This window comes from Ochotona princeps, chromosome Y (assembly GCF_030435755.1).
Source record: "Ochotona princeps isolate mOchPri1 chromosome Y, mOchPri1.hap1, whole genome shotgun sequence".
Classification (NCBI taxonomy): Eukaryota; Metazoa; Chordata; class Mammalia; order Lagomorpha; family Ochotonidae; genus Ochotona; species Ochotona princeps.
The window spans coordinates 299,430-323,666 of NC_080866.1; the positions used below are offsets into that span (position 1 = coordinate 299,430).

Below are 24,237 nucleotides of genomic sequence, written 5' to 3' on the forward strand. Positions count from 1 at the left end.
TCTATCGCATTCTTATATCTTTAAACAACTCTTTTTCAAAACTTAATTTTAAAAATGAAGTAACATGTGGGCCTGGCGGCGTGACCTAGCGGCTAAAGTCCTCGCCTTGAACGCCCCGGGATCCCATATGGGCGCCGGTTCTAATCCCGGCAGCTCCACTTCCCATCCAGCTCCCTGCTTGTGGCCTGGGAAAGCAGTCGAGGACGGCCCAAAGCCTTGGGACCCTGCACCCGTGTGGGAGACCTGGAAGAGGCTCCTGGCTCCTGGCTTCGGATCGGCGCGCATCGGCCCATTGCGGCTCACTTGGGGAGTGAATCATCGGACGGAAGATCTTCCTCTCTGTCTCTCCTCCTCTGTATATCTGACTTTGTAATAAAATGAATAAATCTTAAAAAAAAAAAAAGAAGTAACATGTATACTAGGGACTGAAAATCTTCCCAATAGGCAAATTTAATAAAAATTACTGTGAACTAATTTTTCCTGCTATAAAGGAATTAAACATTTCATTTTAGAAATAATTATATAAACTTATACTTTATAAAACATCTGCAGAACCAGTTATTATTTTGCAAAAGTTTTTGTATTAAATTTATCTGGCTTATATAATGGTCTTAATTATACACCTATTAAAAATGTTAACAGTAATTGCTTAAAATAAAACAAATGGGATGCTTTTAAAATGAACAGAAAAAATCATAATAAACATAAGGACATCAACCAATATACATTTTTTAAAATACTTACTAGTTACTGCTATGTCTAAGTAATACATTTCAGTCAAACAGTCTACTACCTGTTTGAGATTTTTTACACATCCAACAGCTAATGCTACAAGCAGTTCAAAACCGGCACTGATAGTAGTGGATGAACCACAGACTGGAACAGCCTGCTCTGCTGGCAATTCTCCATTTTTTACATATTGCAGGTAAACTTTGGATGCAGGGAAGATGAAATCATCAATTAATTCCTACAGGTTAAAAAAAGTCATTTATTATTAATAAAATGTTTTAGAAAAAGTCTCTTGAAAGAAACACTTTCATAATTTCTTGAGATTACCACACTTTATATCCCAAAAACAACTTTTGCTTTTCTAACAAAATAAAGCTATAATTAAAAAGTACTAGATATAATTAACAAACCAACCTTTTTTGTAGATACTTTAAAAACAGTAAAACAGAAAGCTGAGATAGAATATCCTTGAATTAGATAAAACTGAAAATTAAAATCCATTAGAACTGAACTCTTTTCTTTCAGTTTAATATTGTAAAACTGTCAAGAATTTGGCATATGTCAATCTGTAAAGATGATATATTTCCCATTTTGAAATATGATCAAACAAAAATTGAGATTTATTAAGAGACAAATCCAAGAAATGCTGCTAACTTATATCCCAAAGAATTTCATTTGATTTTTCATAATTACTACAATAAACTTTAACAAGCTAGGCAGATGTCTAAAAATTTTAATAAATTCCTCCAAGACAAAGGTTTTACAAATACTATCAAGATACTGTGTCAAAAAGTAATACTAAATAACTCAAACACATCTGTAGAACTGTAACAATTAGTTTAACATTAAAATTCAGGACTTACTTTAATAAGATTAGCACCTCCTTTTTTACAACCAACGTGATACTTTTGCTCAGGAGTCTGAAAGGCCATCAACTCTTTTGTTACACCCAAGTGGCCTTCCAAAATTGGTTCTTCAATACCTGTTTCACCTGTATTTTTAACAACATCCTGCCAATGGAAAAATATTACAGGAGTAGCCTATGACATAGGTAAGGACAAGTGGAACCACAACATCACACAGTCAGAGGTGATTTCAACCATGATTTCGCCCAATTTTTCCATTTAGGTTAGAAGAATTCTTAAGACAGAAAATTTGACAATTTTTTCTTCAAGAAATAGAAACATTCTTGGTCTTTTCATATGTGGAGGAAGGGAGACTACTGTAAAATCCATGGATGCTGCTCATTCATTGTAGCTCTTCAGAAAAAGAAACTGTGTTTGTAAATAGCAAATGCCAGGGCACAGAACACTTGCATTGTGGTTAAGACTGGTTGGTTTGTGCACATACCTTACCAGAGTGCTTAGATTCAGGTTTTGGTTCTGTTCTTGTTTCTAGCTTCCTGCTCAGGCACACAACTGGGAGGTAGCATGTAATGGTTCAAACAGATGAAACCTTTTTATTCATGGGAAGACCCAGATTGAGCTTCTGGGTACAAGATTAATTAGGCCCAGTCCCAACCACTGTAGATGTTCAGGTAGTTAAAGAGCAAAAGAATTCTTTGATTTCATTGAAAGAATAAATCCTACTTACTCCCCCCAGGCTGATTTCAAACAACACTAATAGAATCAAAAGCCAAAGCTATAAAATCCAGATTCTCTTGGAAATGCTAGTCTATAATATTCTGAGTAAATGTACCAAAAATAGTTCCAAATTAACAAAGAATCTGAGTATCAAACTTCAAGGCATTCAAACAGGACTAGTTGTGCATTCCTTCTACAAATCAGTGGTGAATTATTTGAAAGGTACAAATTCATCAAGAAAGCAATGTACCTGTTTATTAGAGTCATATCTTTAAAAATCATCCTTTAAAACAAGAAAGTTCACCCAGAATTAATATAACAAAACTAAATATTATACAACATACCTTAATTCTTTTGAGCCAATCAATTTCATTGTTAAGAAGAATGTCAGCATCAGGCACATTAATATTACTGTTGTAAGCATAATTAAGGAGCTGACATAGAAGTGTGAAATATTCACTAGAATGTTTTCCCCTCTCTCTTGCTGTGCTCTGAAATAATACATTAAAACAATGTTTACACTCAGAATGCATATCAGAGAACTGAAACTATGATAATGCTTTATATGACTCAAATAAATAATAAACAACAAACTGTTCTCTATTTTTCCAGAGACAATAGTCATTTCTTTAATAGTCCTACAAGTAAAAGCCAGTCTACAAATACTTTGTGGTATTTTATTAAATCAAAACAAATTGGGCCTGGCACCATGGCCTAGTGGCTAAAGTCCTCGCCTTGAACGTACTAGGACACCATGTGGACACTGGTTCTAATCCCGGCAGCTCCACTTCCCATCCAGCTCCCTGCTTGTGGCCTGGGAAAGCAGTGGAGGACGGCCCAATGCCTTGGGACTCTGCACCCGCGTGGGAGACCCCGAGCAGGCTCCAGGCTCCTGCCTTTGGATAGGCTCAGCTCTAGCTGTTGAGCTCACTTGGGGAGTGAATCATTGGACGGAAGATCTTCCTCTCTGTCTCTCCTCCTCTATGTATATCTGCCTTTCCAGTAAAAATAAATAAATCTTAAAAAAAAATCACAACAATTCAAAGTTAAATAAAAGCAAAATTCTAAATTTTCTGAAGGCTGCTTCGTTTTAACAATGACTCACATTGATAGGTTCATCTGTAAATTTCTTACCCCCAAAATGGTAAACAGTAGAGTAATGAAGAAAACAAGAGGCTGATGTCCCATGCAACATCTGGTACACATTAAAAAAAATTGCTCTTGTGCTAACTGGCGAATGGTTCTGGAGAAAAAAATATTTACTTTGTTACATTCACAGATAAAACAAAATATCAATGATGTTTTAACAGAATCTATGAATTAGTAACGAAGATATTAGCAGTTAGTTAACAACCAAGAATATCTGAACAATATGGTACTTGCCATGGAATAAAAACCTTAAATTGTTAAGCAACCATTTGGAAACATATTACTAACATTATTCTTAAAGTTTCTTACTGCATCATTTTTCGGAATTTTAAGTGCAAGCAATGGGGAAAGCTTGATCACATTAATGGTAGAGAAACATATGCCTCTTTGTTCCTGAATGGATGCTTACATTTCTATTTGGAAATCTGGAAATGCATCTCTAGTAAGTCCTGTATGTAATTTTTCACTCTCCTGAACTGTTTTCATGAACCATGCTTTGGTTCAAAATGATCATGAAAACCATAACAGCTTGATACCTCATGTTTAAAAGCAGTTCTTGAAATATGGTTCCTAGGAGCAACTGTATCTGAGCCTAAAAACAAATTCTTGGCACTTTGAATCATTCATTCAATCAACTGGCATTGTGCAGGGTGGTTAAGACACTTAAAAAGATTGTTCACATTTGATTTCCCAGTGCTGCTTTGAGTACACAGGCGGTGCTTCCAAATTGGTTATCTGCTAATGAATCTTGGCAGATAATGGATTATAGCCAAGGCTCTAGGGTCCTTTGCCACTGCTGTGGGAGATCTAACTGGAGTTATTGGCTTCTGTTTTGCTTTGGCCTACCACACCAGCTGTTGTGTGCATTTTGAAGAGTAAATGATCAGATGAAAATTAGTCAAGCTCACAACAAATTTCATATATATCATGCAAAAACAGTATAATTATTGAGACTAAAATTAGCAGACTAATGTCTTAGCCTGGAAGTGCCAGCATCTCTTAAAGTCACCAGTTCATGTCCCAGCAGCTCCACTTCATATTCAGCTCCCTACTTGTGGCTTGGGAAAACAATAGAAAATGGCCCAAGTCACTGGCACCCTGCTTCCATGTGGGAATACAAGAAGCTCCTGTCTACTGCTTTTGGATTGGCTCCGTTCCAGCTGCTCACCCATTTGGGGAGTCAAACAGTGGATGGAATATCTTTCTGTGTTTTCTTCAGCCTGTAAATCTGCCTTTCCAATACAAATAAAATAAAATACACTTAAAAGAACACATTAGTTTGTTTTATTTGCTTTAATCAGATGTAGAAAGTTACTTGCTTGAAAATAGTGACAGGGTCAGGTGTAGTAGCCTAATGGCTAAAGTACTCGCCTTGCACACTGTACCCAGTATCCACTAACTGTCCCCGTTTGTATCCCATCAGCTTCGCTTCCCATCCAGCTCCCTGCTTGTGGCCTGGGAAAGCAGTCGAGGACGGCCCAAAGCATTGGGACCCTGCACCCGCGTGGGAGACTGGAAGAGGTTCCTGGTTCCTCATTTTGGACTGGTGCAGCACCGTTGCAGCTATTTGGGAAGTGGATGGAAGACCTTTCTCTCTGTCTCTCCTTCACTCCGTAAATTTGACTTTCTAATAAAAATAGATAGATAGATAATCTCTCTCTAAGGGAAGAAAGAAAGAAAGAAAGAAAGGAAGGAAGGAAGGAAGGAAGGAAGGAAGGAAGGAAGGAAGGAAAAGAAAGAAACAAAACGAATGATATAGGGACAAGGAGTCAAAGGAGGAAACAGTGTTGCTCCACCAATTGCCTTATTCCCAGCAATGAAAACGGTGTAAGACAAAGAAAACTAGGATCCTGAAACTCAACCTGAGTTTCCCTAGTTGTTGTCAGGGTCTAAGTAAGCCATCACAATGACCTTCAAGTTCGTCTTAAAGAGAAGCCGGAAACAGGAGACAAGAGCTGTATATCAAGGTTAGGTAATCTGTTGTGGAACAAAGGTGTCCTAACTATCAAAATGTCTGCCCCAATTTTTGAAAATAGGCTCAATATAAAACTTTTACATGCACTTGAATTCTGAAATTACAAAGAACAAGACTCTAGACCAATCAGTTCCAAATTCCTGTCCTATCAGAGAAATATCAAAAACCAGTCCAAAGCTGCCAGTGTTCCTAGAAATTTATGGTTTACATGAACCCAAACGCTGTCAATTAAGAAACAGAACACTTCATGAAAGCAGCCTGAGGGTGTAGCATGCTAACACTTCAAGTGTAACCACTGCATCCCAGATGAGTGCCAGTTCATGTTCTGGCCTCTTCACTTCCAATCTATCTCCCTGCTTGTAACCTGGGATAGCTTAGCAGAGAATGGGTCAAAGCCTTGGGACCCTGCACCTGAAAGGGGGAGACCTGAAAGAGGTTCCTGGCTTCAGATGTGCTCAACTGCAGCTGTTGTGGCCATTTTGCACGTGCACCAGCAGATAGAAGACCTTTCTGTCTCTCCTTCTCTGTGAAATCTGCCTTACAAATAAAAATAAATCTCAAAGAAACTGAGAAAATCACTTAACTACCTCTTTAACAGCAGACATTATCAATGTGACAACCTGGTCTCCGAGTATAGGAGTAAAGCAGGCCTCAGTTGCATATTACTGAGTTCATACCAGTATGTCCAGGGACTATCGGAACACTGCTGAAAAACAGATGTATCTCTTTATTGCTTAATACAGCAGTTAATAATGATGGAAACTTCTGGGACTCGATGAAATAATTTAAGTTACTGGACAAAGACAATAGATAGTCAGGAAAAGCAACTGAGGATAGCCCAAAGCCTTGGGATCTTGCACCCACCACAGCAGATCTGGAAGAAACTCCTGGCTTTGGATCTGCTCAGCTCACTTGAGCAGTGAACCAGTGGATGAAAGATCTTCTGTCTCTCCTCTTAAATCTTCCTTTCCAAAAAAAAAAAAAATTAGTAATTTTTAAAGTAGTTTTTTTTTTAAAGATGAAAAGTTCCCTGCTGTGAGGAAGAAACAGTATACTCAAAAGCAAATAAGAACAATAAGAAATTTAGTAAATCATATTCCTGGGGCCAGCATAGTAGCACAGTGGGTGAAGCTTCTGTCTGTGATGCCAGCAACCCATACCACTTCTATTCAAGATCTAATTTTCTACTTCAGATACAGCTCCCTAGTAATATAGCTCAGAAAACAGAAGATGGCTGGCCTAAGTGGCTGTTAGCTTCAATCTGGCACATCCAGGTGTTGTGACCATATGCGCCAAGAACCAATAGAATTTCAGTTTTCCCCTTTCTCTCGTCTTCTTTTCTTTCAAATAAAAAAAAAATTAAATTTAAATATGTAAAAATAATATCACTCACAATCAGAACATTAGTGGAATTCAAGTTGCAACATGAACAATTATGAACATACCCCATAAAAGGAAGTAAATCTCATATCAAGAGTAAATATAGTGTACTATTTGAATAAGCAATTCACAAACATGTAGTACCATGCACTCATACCATGAAGCTTGAAAGAGAAACAAACTATGTACAATTGAAGGGAAAGAAAAGATGGTGTTACAAAGAAATTCAGATACTGAGCTTTCTAGACAAAGATTTTAAAGTAATATTTTCCCTTAAGGCAACATGAATTTTAATTAAGTAAATGTTTCATTCACTGGTACAGATGACAAAATAGTATGTACTTATAAAATATACAATTTCATCCTTACTGTAGCCCTTTGGAATAATATTAATATTATTTTATTTTTCATAATATAGTTCTATATAAAAAGGAATTTTCCCCCTCCTTGTTCCTCTGCAACTGATTTCCCCCATATCAATGTATTACACACTCCAGTGCTTTTTGAAAACTTTTAGGCTGGACCTAATCCTCAGCTAGTTTGTTAGCGTGCTTGGAGCAGCGAAGCACACTTTCTACAGGAAGACAGCACTATGAGAGTGGCCATAGTTTGAAGTGCAGCCATGGTTCTGTGCCCAATATCCAAGGGAACCCATACTCCACTCTAAAACCTATTACTTCACTTTTGGAGGTCATCACAAACATCAGAGACCATATATATATACACACACACATATATATACTTTTTAATATACAATTTCTTTTTAAATTTTACTTGAAAGGAGAGATGGGGTAAAACAGAGAAAGATCTTCCATCTAATGGTTCACTGCCCAAATGGCCACAATATTCAAAGTTGTGCCAGTCTAAAAACCAGAAACCAGGAGATTTTTTGCAGCTCCCATGAAGGAGCAGGGTACCAAGGTCCTTGGCTGTCCTTCACTGCTTTCCCAAGACAGACAAGGAGCTGGAAGGGACAGAATCTGGGACATGAAGTAGTACCCATATGAGAACATGGCACTAGCAGCCAGAGGATTACCGGATAGGAAGTACAGCAATTGCAACTAAAACTGACCATATGGGATGGCAGGCATAACTATAGGCCAATGATTAGCCTGCCACCTCACTACTCTGGCACTAGAAGCCCCATCTTTTATACTTCTTGTGCTAGCTCTGCGAATGCTGGTCCAGTCACTTTCCATCTATGGGATTTGTCAACAGCATGAGATTTGCAGTAATTTTTGAATTCAAACCAGAACCAGCATCTGGTGTTCTAGATGCATAGTATAGTCTTTCAGTAACAGAAGTTTACCATTCTGTTAATTATGTTCACCATGGCATTGTAAATACAGACCAAGGTAGATCTGCTATTTTTCAAAGGTCTCTTGACTAGACACCGGACTCTAATAGCCCTTTAGGCTGAAAAGTACATTCTGTCTTTTGTTTAGAGATCGATTTATCAATGCCATGAATCCTTTCTTTACCCAGATCCTGACAGGATTTCTCTTCTAAAGGCTTCCTTACCTCACCAAATTTAACTTCTGGTCCCATTAGTTGGTATTTCTCTAAATATCTGGTTAGTTTTGAGTCACAGCTTACATAATCTTTCTACATATAGGTAAAGTCTCTGCAATCTAAACTTCCCAGTAGGTAAAGAACCACACATAGGACCTGAACTCATGCAGACAAGTTCTCAAGCATGCTTTCTGGTACTCCCTTTCTTCCTTCTTAGTGCTCTCTCATTTGGGAGAGTCCTTCTGATAGTATCTTCTCAAGTAGCCTGTATCTCATAGTAAACTTTCAGGGAGGAATTTTATTTCCCCATCATGTTTGTTTATCCTTTCATTTGTCCAGTTACCAACGTAAGCAGTGACCAGAAATTCAGCTCAAGAGACTTTTACTAAGGCTCATGTGAAGATTCACTATCAAAGTCAGGTCCATTAGAAAGAACTCAATATTAAAAAAGTGTAGAGCTAGTTATTTTCTTTAGTGAGAGCAGTGATTATACATGTATTTTACAGATATATATATAAAAATAACCAGGCAGAATATAATTGATTAAAGTTGTTTACCTATTTCTTTATTGGATTAAAAAATCATTTTAATGTTTTCAAAATTCAAAATTACTTTAAATAACTATGGGTTAAATTTTAGTACATTTTAAAAAAATATACTTTTTTCTTAATTAAAGGTGTTCATGCTGTGTGAGATGAGACTAGAATAAAATTTAGTGAGCTCTTAAAAGACAGACAGTAGGGCACAGCATGACACTCAGTGGCAAAATCCTTGCCTTGCATCAACCAGGATCCCATTTGAGCACTGGTTTGTATCCTGGCTGCTTCACTTCCCAACCAGTGGGGATGGTCCAAAGCCTTGGGACCCTGCACTCACATGGAGTCCTGGAGGAAGCTCCCGACTCACAGCTTTGAATCAGCTCAGCTTCAGCTGTTGTGGCCATTAACAGAGTGAACCACAGATGGAAAATCTTTCTCTCTACCATTCCAATATAAATAAAAATCCATCTTAAAAAAACAGTATGTAAGATAAGTGATTTTCTACCTCCTTGTTATGTGATGTATTTACCTGTACTATGATAAGCCTATGTTGGAATCACATGCTAATCTTTTCAGTTAAGGTTTTTATGCATCTTGTAAATGCAGTAACAAGGCTTAATGCATCTCAGGAAATTTTCATGTTGTTCTGTTACCTTAATTGAGTATAACCGCTTTAAATATTTATGTTAAAGGAGCTTTTTAACTTATTACATCTACACTATATAGATGTAGTATTTACGTTAAAGGAGCTTTAGTTAAAATGCTCAGATATAATTTTTACTCTGAAAAAAGTTTAAGCCTTTAAATTTTTTTTTTTATATCTAAAACTCTAAAAGTGAATCTTTGAAACTGAGGTTTCCAGCTGGATCCTTGGAACTCTACAGATGAGACTCAATTGGTCTGGATCCAAGAGTTTCCTCTGGATTTCCCCATGGGCACCGGGTACTCCCCTAGGCCACAAGCACGGAGCTCAATGGGAAGTGGAGCTGCTACAACACAAACTGCTGCCCATAAGTGATCCAAACATTTGGCAAGGCGAGGATTTAGCCTTAAAGTCATTGCACCGGGTATGTGGCTAAGAATTATTTCAGATGTTCTGTATCACCACCATAATTACTAAGAATTAAACACACATACAATCAGAGAAACAGGTTATTTAGCCTTAGGTTAAAATGCCTGTATAAGCTCTCAGGTCGGGGCGTCTCTTGCCTGGATCCCTGACGCCAGTGAATGCTCTGCTCTGGGATTGTAAATCAATTCTAAAGTTTCCCAATGACAGTAACTCTTCCATTGAAGAACTTGTAATCACTTAACAATGCTGAGCAGCGAACACCAGTTCATGCAAAAGCTGAGGGTTGGGGCTTGTCCAGCAGGATATCCTATTACCTGACATGATGGATCAGGAGACTGGTCACATTAGGCAGGGCCATAACATTAACTAGCACCCGAGAACCATATCTGGGGGTAGATTCTGTGAGGGATGTGTGGGCCACACCCTGTGGAAATTCTAGCCCCACTGGTTAGCTCAAGAGTTGAGGTGGTGATGGACTAAGCTAGGTGTGACCAAGGAGCCTGCCATCAATCACAGGTAAAGGAACCCACAACAGTCTGGACTGGTCAGGCAGCAGCACCCGAAAGTGCATCCTGGATAGGGTGTGGGGTGGCCTGGGCTGCAACATTCACCAGCTCATACAAGGCCAAATGGGAGGCCAGTCTGAGCCTGGCACTGGTAAAACTCAATGGCATGCAGGACACAGTCCCTGCAGGTAAGCGCAAGAAGCATGATAGGAAACAGCCCAGAATAGGCCATGGAAAGTTTCCCACTGGCACACATTCAGCATGGGTCAGGAGCAGACCAGGCTGAATCAGTTCATGTCACCCACTGGCAAATCCGATCACCAGAACAGAGTGTGGGATGAGCCAGGTTTGGTTGCAACAAAACAAGTACACATTATGGAATGCCAGGGCGTGGTTGCCTGTACTGGATATGAATGCAGCACCCAACCAGCACACATGAGATCCAGGAAGGAAGGGAGGGGCAGAACTGGTGGGGGGATTAAGGGGCTGGTCCCCTCGCCGGACAGCTACTCCCAATGGAGAGCGTGGGCTGGGATAGAGACAGACTAGACTATGCAAGGCTACAACACCTGTGCGCTGCATGTGGACTAGATCAGGGAAAAGCCAGGCTGGGCTGATTATTCCTGCTGGTGCAAGCATAAATTAGAGTGGGTGAGGGATGTATGGGCATAGCCGCAGAAGCTGGCACTGGGGACTAATTCTGTCAAGTCAAAGCACAGAACCACCTAAAGAGTGCATAAACCGGGACAGAGAGACCTGGGAGGGAAAAAGTGGGTTCCCCCTTCTTGGGTCACTATTCCCGTGGGAGGGCATGAAGACTGGGACGGGGGATGGGATGGCTAGATAGAGAGGCACTCAACAACACCCGTGAGGGCTGGATGGTTGAGTTGGTTAGATAGAACTAAGCATTAATACCCATTGACACGTACAAGAGCCAAATGGGATGAGGGACAGACTGGTCTTCTGCTACACATACTGGCAAACCAGGGTAGGGGGCGGGCCTGGTGGGGGTTATTGTGGGTCGCCCCGACTAGGCTGCAGCTCCCACTGGTTTGTGTGAGGGCCGAGTATGTGCTGGGCAGAACCAGACTGGACTGCAACACCCATTGGTTCCAGTGCAACTCAGGACTGAAAACAGAACCAACCCAGCAATTGCAACCACCAGCTGATCGTGGTGATGGACTGTGCCGGGCCCTGTGCTTGCTAGAGCATACAAGAAACTAGTCTGGGAATACCTCAAAGTTTCTTTGGAGATCTCCCTAATCGAACTGCTGGACTCAGAACTCTAATCAAGAAAAGACAGAAGACAGAGCAGATCAATCATTCATCTCAGCTATATGTTGGCAGCGATATATGGGGCAAACGGAGACTTTATGATGGACCATATCAATCAGTGGACGACCTCATCGAGCGAAACTGGCAGCGATTCATAACCGGAGAACTATTAACACCACTCGAGCACATATCTCAGAGCATGCCCCACATCCGGGACTCGGGGTGGGCGGGAAACCGGGTGGGGCTTCCCCCTCAATATCCCCCTTTACCTCAGATACAAGATGGAAACAATGTGGACATAATAGTATTACCCACTTCCCTATACCCCTGAACCTTTTTTTTTTTTCTTTTCTTTTTCTTTCTTTAACTGTAATTAACTATGTAAAGATTGTCAACAACACAATAAAATAGATTAAAGAATCAAAAAAAACAAAAACAAAACAAAAAAAAACCTCAATGGCATGTATGAGAACTGGGTCTGGGAGTGGATCAAGTGGAGGAACTTGGGAAACTCCCCTGGTGAGTTATAGCTCCCGCTGGTGAACATGTGGTCCAGACCTGGGGGTCGGACAAGCTGGGCAAAGTAGCTCCAACAGCTGGCTAATGTGTCAATTGGTAATAGAACGGGGTGTACTGGGCAGGACTGAGCAAACCTTAGCCTACAAGCAAAACTAGAAACCAGGATGGAGCACAGGTTATGCCGAGATAGGCTCTTGCACCTACTGGTCTGCATGAGCCAGGAACGCTACGCCACAGTGTCTAAGGCAGGGGTTGGAACAGGTGAGGGGCTGAGCCAAGCTGAGTCAGAGCAACCACTGGCATGCGCGTGATCTATGGCTGGGAACAGGCCCAGCTGGGGAGCTAAGCGGACACCCTACCTGGCTGAGGTTCCCTCCAATGGGCGCAAGGGCTGGAATGGGGCTGCGTTCTGATCAGGAAAGAGTTGTAGTCTCCTTGGCACAAGTGTGGACTGGGACTGGACGCACCAAGCTGGGACAGACTCCAACACCATCTATTGTCCTGGAGGACCAAGGGTAGATGTGGGATAGACTAGGCAAGGTCTCAACCCCTACTGAGCCATGTGTGAGCCCTATGTGGGTATGGACGAGCCATGGCTGGGCTGAAACATCCAACAGCAAGGACCAGTTTGGGTTGAAGGCCAGTCAGGAAAAAGTCACTGTTCCTGCAAGGACAGGAGGTGAACTGACTAGGGCTGGCCCATGGACCCCGTGGTATGTGCAAAATCTGGCATTGGGAGGGGTTCTGTTGGAGCAGCCTGGGCAGCTCCTCTGGCAGGACACAGACCCTGCAGGTAAGCGCAAGAAGCATGATAGGAAACAGCCTAGAACAGGCCTTGGAAAGTTACTCACTGGCATACATTTGGCATGGGTCGGGGGCAGACCAGGCTGAATCAGTTCACGTCATCCACTGGCAAATCCAAGCACCAGAACAGAGTGTGGGTCGAGCCGGGTTTGGTTGCGACAAAAACCAGTGTACAATACGGAATGCCAAGGTGAGGTTGCCTGTACCGCATGTGACTGCAGCGCCCAACCAGCACATGTGAGAACCAGGAAAGGAGGGGGCAGAGCCGGCAGGGGAATAAAGGGTGGTTCCCTTGCTGGACAGCTACTCCCACTGGACAGTATGAGCTGGGAGGGGGCAGACCAGACTAGGCAGGGCTACCACTTGTGTGCCTCATGTGAGCTAGGTCAGGGAAAAGCCAGGCTGGGCTGATTGTTCCTACTGGTGCAAACAAAAATTAGAGTGGGTGAGGGTTGTTTGGGCTTATCCACAGCATCAACTGGCAGAAGCTGGCCCTGGGAGCTAATTCTGTCAAGTCAAATCACAGAACCACCTGGAGAGTGCATAATCCAGGAGTGGGAGAGGCCTGGGAGGGAAACAGTGGGTTCCTCCCTCTTGGGTTAGCACTCCCACAGAGGGCACAAAAACTAGGACAGGGGCTGGGGTGGCTAGACAGAGAGGCACTCAACAACACCCATGAGGGCTGGATAGTTGAGCTGGTTAGATGGAACTAAGCTTTAATACCTATCAACATGTACAAGAGTCAAATGGGATGTGGGACAGACTGGACTAGTCTGCTACACAGACTGGCAAACCAGGGTAGGGGACAGGCCTGGTGCGGGTTATTGTGGGTGGCTCCAACTAGGCTGCAGCTCCCACTGGTTGGTGTGAGTGCTGAGTATGTGCTGGGCAGAACCAGGTTGGGCTTTAACACCCATTGGTTCCAGTAGAAGACAGGGCTGGAAACAGAACCAACCCAGCAATTGAAACCACCAGCTGATTGGGGGATGGACTGTGCCGGGCCCTGTGCTTGCTAGAACATACAAGAATCTGGTCTGGGAATACCTCAGACAAAGTTTCTTTGGAGATATCCCCAATTGAACAGATGAACTCAGAACCCTAACCAAGGAAAGACATAAGACAGAACAAGTCAATCACCTCAGCTATATGTTGGCAGTGAAAAACTGGGCAAACGGAGACTCTGTGAGGACTATGTCAATCAGTGGATGCTTTAGGGACCTCATCATGCTTGGAGTGGCAAGATATCAAAACCACTTGAGCAAGGATCTCAGAGCATGCCCCACATCCAGGACTTGGGGTGGGTGGGAAACTGGGTGGGGCTTCTCCCTCAATATCCCCCTTTACCTCAGATACATGAAGGAAACAATATGGACATAATAGTCTTGTTCACTTTCCTATAGCCCTTGAACCTATTTATCCTAATTAACTAGGTAAAGATTGTCAAAAATATAATAAAAAATGAAAAAAATGCTTGTATTTCACATTTGTAATTTCTGGCTCCAGTACTAGAACCCTTGTTCCTGCTGATGTGTATGCCAGGAGATTGTTATCAAGGTCCAAGTACCTGGGTCTGTTACTTTCTTGTAATATATTTTGATTGTATCAGTACCTGATCCATATTCCTGTCTAATCTTCAAGTTGTGATCTTTTCGAGAATGAACCAGTGGATAGAATATTTGTGTCTCACACTCTTTCTGTGTCTTTTAACTGAATTGTAAGAAAAAAAAAGCCACACAAGAAAGTATCTCATATTCTTTAGGATAAATTATCAAAACAAACAACAGAATGTGTTAAGAATATTTAGATAAGTTGAGCCTATGTTCATTATTGGTTAAAAGAAAACACTAAAAATAAACAAAACCCTGTTGTTTGATTCAGTGTATCTATTTCTTTTATTTTTAAAGATTTATTTTATTGTTTTTGGTAAGTCAGCCATGCAGAGAGGAAGATCTTTCATCCATTGATTTATTCCCCAAGCAGCTGCAATGAGGCAATCCGAAGCTAAGATCCCAGAACCTGTTTGGGTCTCCCACACGGGTGCAGGGTCCCAAGGCTTTGGGCCGTCCTCGACTGCTTTCCCAGGCCACAAGCAGGGAGCTGGATGGGAAGTGGGACTACCAGGATTAGAACCAGCACCCACATGGGATCTACGACATGCAAGGTGAAAATTTTAGCCACTAGACTACCATGCCAGGCCCCAGCATATCTATTGCTCAAAAGAATTAAACTAGGAATCAGAAATGTATGTTCTAGTAATGTTCACACCAACAAGATTCTTAATAGAAAACAGGTAGAAATAATTCAAGTAGTTATCAACAGATTAAGTAACAAAAGTAATAAAATTGTAGGGCCCGGTCTCGCAAGTGTTAACTCCACTGCTTAGCTTGCTTTTCAAGGGGTAACAGGATGCACAATCTTGGTCTGATACATTTAGTTCCTGCCTTATCCACAAATTCCTGCTTCCCTGCTTGCCGTTTATCAGGATGCCCCTGGGGGTCTTAGGAGCTGCTTGAACGGTGGAAAAATACTGGGAGGAACCAGAGAGCATAAAAAGGCAGGATGAAGTTCAATAAAGTGGCATTCTCCTTGTACGAATGACCCAGTGCACGTTGTCTTGTTTTTAACCCTAGTCCCTCTGTTCAACTTGGGGTACACGGTGACGCAGGCGTTGCCAACAGAAAATATATACAATGGTAAGACATTCACTCTTAAAAATTAATCATTTTGTGACATTGTAAATATAGCTAAACCATTAAACATTCTACTAAGCTACACAAACCAAACACAAAAAGACAAATTTGCATTGTTTCATTTATATATATATTACCTAAAATAAGAAACTTCATAGTTACATAATTGTCACCACGGCTTGAAACGTGAGGAGAAATACGTTAGCTAAAATTGTGAGCAATATATAGCAATTATGATAGCATAATATTGGAAATACACTTAATGCTACTAAATTGTTAACTTAAAAAACATTAAATGACTAATTTTTTGTGGATGCAATTATGTGTTTCACCACAGCAAAAAAAAAATAAGAAAAATATCAAATCTGGATTTTGGCAAAGGACAAAATAAATTTAGATTAAATAGAACACATGACTTTAAAAATACCCTGAGTATCCAAATAATGCATACATAAAAATTACTCACTTGCTGGAACAGTGTAATAGCAAGTCAATGACAAAGGTTTTCCAGCTCCTTTCTTTACTAAATGCATGTAATGCTGTTGGAATTAAAGCAAAACACAATGTCATCACTTCCAAGGCTTCACAGCAAATCTGTTCATCTTCTATCTTCATCTTATGGTGTGCAATAAGGTTCTGTAAAAATTATAATAAGAAGTTAGTTAACCATAGGTAAATCAGGAGGAATGTTAATTTTCCAGCTAAGTTTTAAAAATATGTGCTCTCATATGGCCTCAGATCTTTCAAATTACTGCTGTGTAAGGCCTTTATATTACATACAGTTGAGATTAAAGGAGTATACGAGGCAAAAATTCAGTATCCTCATTTTCTTAGTTTTCTGGATTTGAGTGAAGATGACGGCAACCAAAAGTTTTGTGAAACAGTATTAACAGTTTGCCAACTTTTTTCATGTGGACATTTTGAAATCCATGCAATTTTTCTTAACTAAAAAGTTCATTTTACTTACCTAAAAGTCAGAAAGAAATACCCACAACAGCTGGGTATGGTTCATGAAAAAGCTGGGAGCTACTACTACTTTCCAGGGTGTGCAGGCTACAGCTAAAATTTATGATTTAAGAACTGTAACATTAACCATACTGACTCAATCCCATTGTTTTTCATAACATGCAGGTTTCACAAATTTTTACTTCATTTTTATCTAAGTCAAGTCAGGGTTAGCAAGGAGGAATGATGGGTACAGAGACAAAGGGACATAAGCAAGAGAAAGAGAGAAATATGTTCCATCTGATTCATTTTGTGAACTAATTTAAAATTTGTTCTACCCAAAAAATCCTTTTTAATTCCATCATCAACAAACCTTGTTTTTGTAATACTTGGCTATGTTTTCAGTTTTTCCCTCCAAAGAATTACGTTTATAGGCAACCTATCTAGAACACCGTTATATTTATTTATATCTGTTTAAAAAATTTTTCATTTTCATTTTATTTTCTATACCATTACATTTAAAAAGTAACCTCCTCACACCAATGTTTATGAAGGACGTACAATTTGATATGCTGAAAAGGTTACTTAGAACAATTAAAACCCTCTTCACACCAAACTGTAAACAATACATATGATACAGTACTTCAAAACATTCATGAAAAGTAAGTTAAAGATGTTTACTTCATATAAACCTTTAAAATTCATGTAGAGAAGTATGCCCTCAAAAGATAAGCAATCTCAAATTTCTAACTATATGAAGAAGCTATTAATGGCAGATAAATCATAGAGAATCTAAAAGTCAAACAATTTTATTTCTTAAATTAATTTGATTGGTGAAATATCTATATAGTAAATGCTGTTTCTACAGTATATAAATGCATGGACTTGAAAACAGGTATTTGGAAAAATTAATATCTCACTTAAGAAAAAAGAAAACTCGCACTTCAGGATCATGAAACATTGTATTTCAATGAAAACAGGTTTTAATTTTATCTAAGGTGATCTTGATCATATGGCAAACATAATCAAAATGTAGTCAAATCCAATATTAGGCAATACTTGTTTAAAAGAAATATATTTTATCATAATTCTTACCATCTGATAATTATTACTGATTTCTTCATTTGGGCTAAATACTAGCTCTAATGCCCCACATCCTGAAGCCCAGGTAATTTTCTTTATGGCTCTAATTACACAATTATCAGGCATGTATCTTGAGGCCTGCAAAAATAAGTTGTTAAAAGTGATAACAAAATAGTGAAGTGAACTACAAAAACAAAACATAGAAGAAAATGGCTGTGACTATGACTATATAAAATACGTATGAACAACCTTTGGTTACATAATATTTTGCATTTTAACATTAAGTCATATATAAATTGCTAAAGGTAAGAACAGTCACAGGCATACACTGAACATCTGTATATGAAAACATTTTGGGCTGATAGAAATCTTTATTTGACAGTCTAAGATCCATCAAAATTCAATATTACTTATACAAACTGGAATTTAAAGTCCGTTAAATAATTTTCTTAAGCAATATCTAAATAAGCAATTGCAACAATTACCTATAACATATAGTATACATAGATAAATATATATAATATGTTTAGATATATTTACATAAACCACAATGCAAATCATGAAATTAAAGTTTGTTGAAGTATGCTTATAAGTAATGTCTAAAGTAGTAATTGCAACTAAGTAAAATATAATTTAGTTATAGATATATAATATGCATTTATAATTTATTACAGAAACTAGATACAAATAATACAATTAATAACACAAACTATAAGTATAATGTATACCATCAAAACATCAATATAAGTTAACATATTGGTCACTCATTACTATGTCAATTAATTCCATAATGATATAAGTTTTTGCTGATGGTATGTTGGAGCTTTCAATTGACTGGGATGATACTCTGCTGGCTCTGTCTTCAGACCAGAGAGGGTATACCTAAGAAGCCGTTGAACTTGACTGGACAATAAGATGCTGGACTCTGTGTTTGGTAGACGCTTGCAATGGGGAAATCTCAACTGAACTTGAGCTGTGGTTATGCAGCAAGGTGGAGGAATCCACCATGGTGGGAGGGTTTGGGGAGGTGTGGGGAGAACCAAAGTATCTATGTAACTGTGTCACATAATACAATGTAATTACTGAATAAAAAATAAAATAAAATAAAATAAAATAAATAAAATAAAATATATATATATATGGGGTGGGGAGAACTCAAGTACCTATGAAACTGTGTCACATAATACAATGTAATTAATGAATTAAAAATAAAATAAATAAAATAAATAAATAAAATAAAATAAAATAAATAAAATAAAATAAAATAAAATAAAATAAAATAGATATATATATGGGGTGGGGAAAATCCCAGTACCTATGAAACTGTGTCACATAATGCAATGTAATTAATGAAGTAAAAATAATAAATAAAAAAAATCAATATAAGTATCTGAATTACCACACGTCACATAAGTGTATCACATACCAACTTACCAATTATATATCATATAATTATATCAAGCTATGTATTAAATTTAATATAAAATCATATATTAGTATGTTGTCAACATAGATTCATATATAAATATAAAGACATTTATCAATGATACACATGGCAATTTATAGCAATGTTTTATATACTGAATTACTAGGTGTATGTTATAATATTTTTACATTTAAATATATTCATAAACAAAGATTTCTTTGAATCACAAAATATTTTGTTTGCTTCAAATTAAGGTGTATTTATTTTTGGCAAATTAGAAATGCTCCAGAATACTAGTGTGCTTTAAAAGATTTAACCAACCTCATAAGATATTTGCTGAGCAAGACGTATTGATACATTTCTGAGCATGCAATCAGCAGAAGGATTAGGAATGATCTGAAGGGCACTATGTAGCACCACTGCCTGACCATGAGTAACTTGATTAATCTGAAACAAATTGATCATTACATTTCAAACAAAATCTTGTACGTAACTAAATTTCAACAAAGTGCACACAGAAACTGTTTTTCAGAAACTATTGCTTTCTTAAGATTTGCATGTTTTAAACAATTAAGGTAGTCTTCATAAAAAATCAGTTTAGACTGTTAACAGTAGATGTTTTAATTACATTTCAGAAGCAAAATACCTCTGCAAACTATAATTTTCAGATTATTTCTGCATTACTTCTAAGCCTGTGTTTACTCTTTCCAATTGAGAACCACAACTTTGGAGAAACTTTCTGCATGTCCTGTGCACAGCTCTTCCTTTAAAAAATATTTACCTACCATGATACAATAAAGAAAATTCAGATAATGGGTAAACAGGTTTTCAATTTTTTCTCTTAAACCTATATTCATGACTTGAGTTTTCCTTTCTTGTTTAGGCTTGAAAATGTTCCTTGTTAGGCCCGGCGGCGTGGCCTAGCGGCTAAAGTCCTTGCCTTGAGCGAGCCGGGATCCCATAGGGGCGCCGGTTCTAATCCCAGCAGCTCCACTTCCCATCCAACTCCCTGCTTGTGGCCTGGGAAAGCAGTCAAGGATGGCCCAAAGCCTTAGGATCCCGCACCCATATGGGAGACCTGGAAGACTGCCCTGGCTCCTGGCTCCAGACTGGTTAGCTCTGACCATTGCAGCCACTTGGGGAGTGAAACATCGGATGGAAGATCTTCCTCTCTGTCTCTCCTTCTCTCTGTATATCCGGCTTTTCAATAATAGTAAAATCTTAAAAAAAAAAAAAAAAAGAAAATGTTCCTTGTTTCATTCAAGGCTACTTCGTGCCTTGCGAGCTCCAAAATAAGTTTAGGTATTTTACAACCTAGGCCACTCATTGTCCCATCTACATCTTTTTCAGTTAAGCTTTATAAGTATTCTAATAATGATTTAAGGAGTGAGCAAAATGGGAGGGGGAAGATTTATGGCAACCATCAAGTGTGAAAAGCCAAAAGCAGTACATATCTACCTTTTCAACCTCCTTTCCTGATCTCAAAAAAGTTAAACATTTTATCTTTTATATTGTCATAAACATTTATCAATCACATTAATTATTTTACACCTTCAATATGTATTTGAGGATCTATTTACTAAAAACTATATAGCACTTCATATAAGGGGACATGGTGGCAATATATGAAGGTTATCACTTAAGGTAAATATTTCAGCATACTTATATTTTCATAGTTATTTCATAGTTCAAGTTATTTTGTAACATTAGTTCTTAATTTCCACTCACAAGCTAGGAAATGAGATGGAATAAATATGACTAGTGAGTGGTTAAATGAGATTGTATGATGGCTGGCACACAAGAGTCAAATATATTTTGGCCATTATCCTCTACTAAATGAAATCGGAAGACACAGGAATTAAATAGACTTGAAGCTTATAGTGCATTTGTAGCAATATGTGACCTACAGCAGAATCACAATTATCTGCTGAATGAGAAACATTTTGTGCAAATGTTTTAAAACAATGAATTACTTTTTATTAATTGTGAGATTACTATTTTGCCTCACTTTCTCTTACACTGAAACTCTCTTGTTAAGGTTAACACTAAAAATAGTATCTCCAATTCTTTCAATGAATTGAGATGATGGATTAGAAATGTTCTGAAGCACAAAAATAACTTTTTTATACAGTGCTTAAGAATCAAAATTTATGCACACAAAATACTCTCCATTCTAAAGTCTCCATAAAACTACATTAAAACTGTAAGTGTGCAAAAAATTCTTTGAGGTTTTACTTAACAGCACTTACATACTGCAAACAGATTTACTATTATATAGCAGTTAAATATGACTCAGGACTGGGAAAGAGCTACATATTGCTATTCTAAATTTTTCAAAAAAATTTTCAGAACTATACAAAGAGATGGGAATATTACAAATTGGAAATTTCCTAATGTCTAGTTTCATTTAAAAAGACAAATCTGTTTCACCATTTAGCCAGTTCTGCCTATAAAAATTCCAGAACTATTGTCAATGCAAAGAGCAGATATCACATTGAAAGGCAATGCTTACTCTTCAACAAAAACAATAGTATTTTCACAATTAAATAAGGCTAATAACTCTAAAATATTAAAGCATTAGTAGATATATGATTTGTGAACCATTTTTTTAGCAATTATGCCGTCATTGATATTATAAATGAATGAACTCAAGAATTGCATTTAACCTTAGACTCACATTAATCAGATCTAACAATGTTAAACAGAGAGACAGAGAAAGAGAATGGCAACAAAATTCCAATTGAATATTTCCTACAAAATCATTCGTAATTAAGTAACTTTTAGATAGAATTAGTACAACATTCAAGAGAAAATTTCACAATTTATTTATTTTTTAAGATTTATGTATCTTTATTGGAAAGGCAGATTTACAGAGTGAAGGAGAGACAGAGAGAAAACTCCCCAATTGGTTGTAATGGCTAGAGCTGAGTCAATTAGAAGCCAGGAACCAGGAACCTCTTCCGGGTCTCCCACGTGGGTGCAGGGTCCCAAAGCTTTGGGCCGTCCTCGACTGCTTTCCCAGGCCACAAGCAGGGAGCTGGATGGGAAGTGGAGCCGCCGCCGGGATTAGAACCGGTGCCCATATGGGATCCTGGCGCGTTCAAGGTGAGGACTTTGGTCACTAGGCTACTGTGCTGGGCACAATATTTCATAATTTTAAAAATGGAAAATAATGATTGTAAACAGGTGAAGACTTCTTCTCAAATCAATGTAATCAACAGCAACATTTATACCTTCAGTAAAATTTTACTTAAAAGAAGAAATTGCCAGGTCAGTATGTTATACCATAAAATGGCTTTTTAAATTTGTGGCAGTCACAGAGGGCTCTCATATGCTGATATATGGGCCAAATGTCCCAAAATCCAAGGAAGCAAATCAGCAAATGCTAGTAGAGCTCAATTCAAGTCTGTTACAAGTGGCAGAAACCACACTACTGGGAGTTATCATTGTTGCCTTACAGAACAATATTAATAAGAAGCTAAAATCAGAAGCTAATGCTGTGGGTTAAAACTAAACTTATCTTAAGCTGCTGAAATTCAGAAAGAATGAATCATTTACGGGCAGGTGCAGTGGAGTGGCAAGTTAAGCCTCTACCTAAAAAGGCACTAAATACACTGGTTTAAGTTCCAGCTGCTTATTTTCATCCAACTCTGTGCCTGTGGCCTGGGAAAGTGGCACAAACTGGCCAAAAGCCTTTTATATCCTGTACCAAGTGGAAGAGCCAGAGGAAGCCCCTGGTTCCTAGTTTTAGACTGGTCGAACTTCAGGCATTGCAGCCATTTAGAGTGAAAAAGTGGATGAATAATATGTCTGTTCTTCTCTATAACTGCCTTTCCAATTATAAAATCTTTCACAGTAAATAAATAAAAATAGAATTAAATCTTTCAAAACATCTTTATAGGTATTACCGTTGTTACAGGATCTGTACCATCGAGCACTGACTGACAAGCTTCTGCCACAGCACGAACACGGCCATAACCAATGGCAGTTAGGAACAATTTGGCGATTTTAAGAGCATTAAAGTAAATGCCCCTTTGAGTTTCTGTATCTGTATTCGGTAAAAAGTTGTTTTTTATTAGCATACTCAATACAAGGGACAAGCCACCACTTTTCAAGAAATGGAATTGAAAGTCTAAGGAATTGTCAGCCAGAGATGTAGCAGCAGGCATCAACAACACATAGATTACCTAAAAACAAAAACAAAAAATACATAGTGTAATTGAAGATAATCATTTCTTGCGATTCCTATTTCATGTTTCAGAAATGTTAACAAATTTTTCAATATTTCTTAACATTTCTTAAAAACGTACACAGGTCTTAAACACAATAAAATAAAAAAATTTTTGCAAAGAAATATATATATAAAAAAACAAACCTCTGTTAGGTATAGAACTTGCGAGGCAGAAGAACCAAAGAAAAGTGATTCAAGAGATGGATCACAATTACTTTTTTCAAGTTTTGCCTGTCCCAAACATATCATTCTTAACTTTTCTATAGTTGTGTTATCTGAAAAGGAAAAACATGAAGTAAAATAGGATTAATATGCTCTTAATATATTCTTTTTTAGAAGATTTATTTTTATTTTAAAGGTGAGGTTACAGACAGGAGACACAGTAAGAGGAAAAGGGAGAAAAAAGAGATTTTCCACCCGTGGGTTTACCCCTCAAATGGACACAACAGTGAGCTGAGTAAACATAAGGCCAGGTGCACAAAAATGTTTCTTGAATAGCTTTACCACATTTTTAAAAAAGTGTATTTCCTGAATGTAATACATGAAAAGCAAGAAAAAGTTCAATATAAGGGATGTTACAGAGTTACTGTGTTTTTGAAAAATCTCAAAGCTACGCACATTACAATTCCCAATTTGATAAATTCTTCTGTGGGTTACATAAAAGCATTTTGTTTTAGTAACAATACATTGATATTTAGGAAACAAAATGTTTTTTTTTAAGATTTATTTTTATTACAAAGTCAGATATACAGACAGGAGGAGAGACAGAGAGGAAGATCTTCCTTCTGATGATTCACTCCCCAAGTGACTGCAATGGCC

The 24,237-nt window shown here is 38.2% G+C and overlaps 1 protein-coding gene across 1 annotated transcript in view; it reads right to left on the reverse strand.

Annotated features, from left to right (window-relative positions):
* LOC131478683 (probable ubiquitin carboxyl-terminal hydrolase FAF-X) overlaps positions 1 to 24,237 on the reverse strand; it is a 148,310-nt gene that overhangs the window by 37,753 nt on the left and 86,320 nt on the right. The window contains 9 exon segments of the mRNA XM_058659269.1: positions 745 to 967; positions 1,593 to 1,739; positions 2,657 to 2,803; positions 3,447 to 3,555; positions 16,200 to 16,369; positions 17,774 to 17,899; positions 19,509 to 19,634; positions 23,096 to 23,374; positions 23,563 to 23,693. Of these exon segments, the coding sequence (XP_058515252.1) occupies positions 745 to 967; positions 1,593 to 1,739; positions 2,657 to 2,803; positions 3,447 to 3,555; positions 16,200 to 16,369; positions 17,774 to 17,899; positions 19,509 to 19,634; positions 23,096 to 23,374; positions 23,563 to 23,693 (1,458 nt within the window).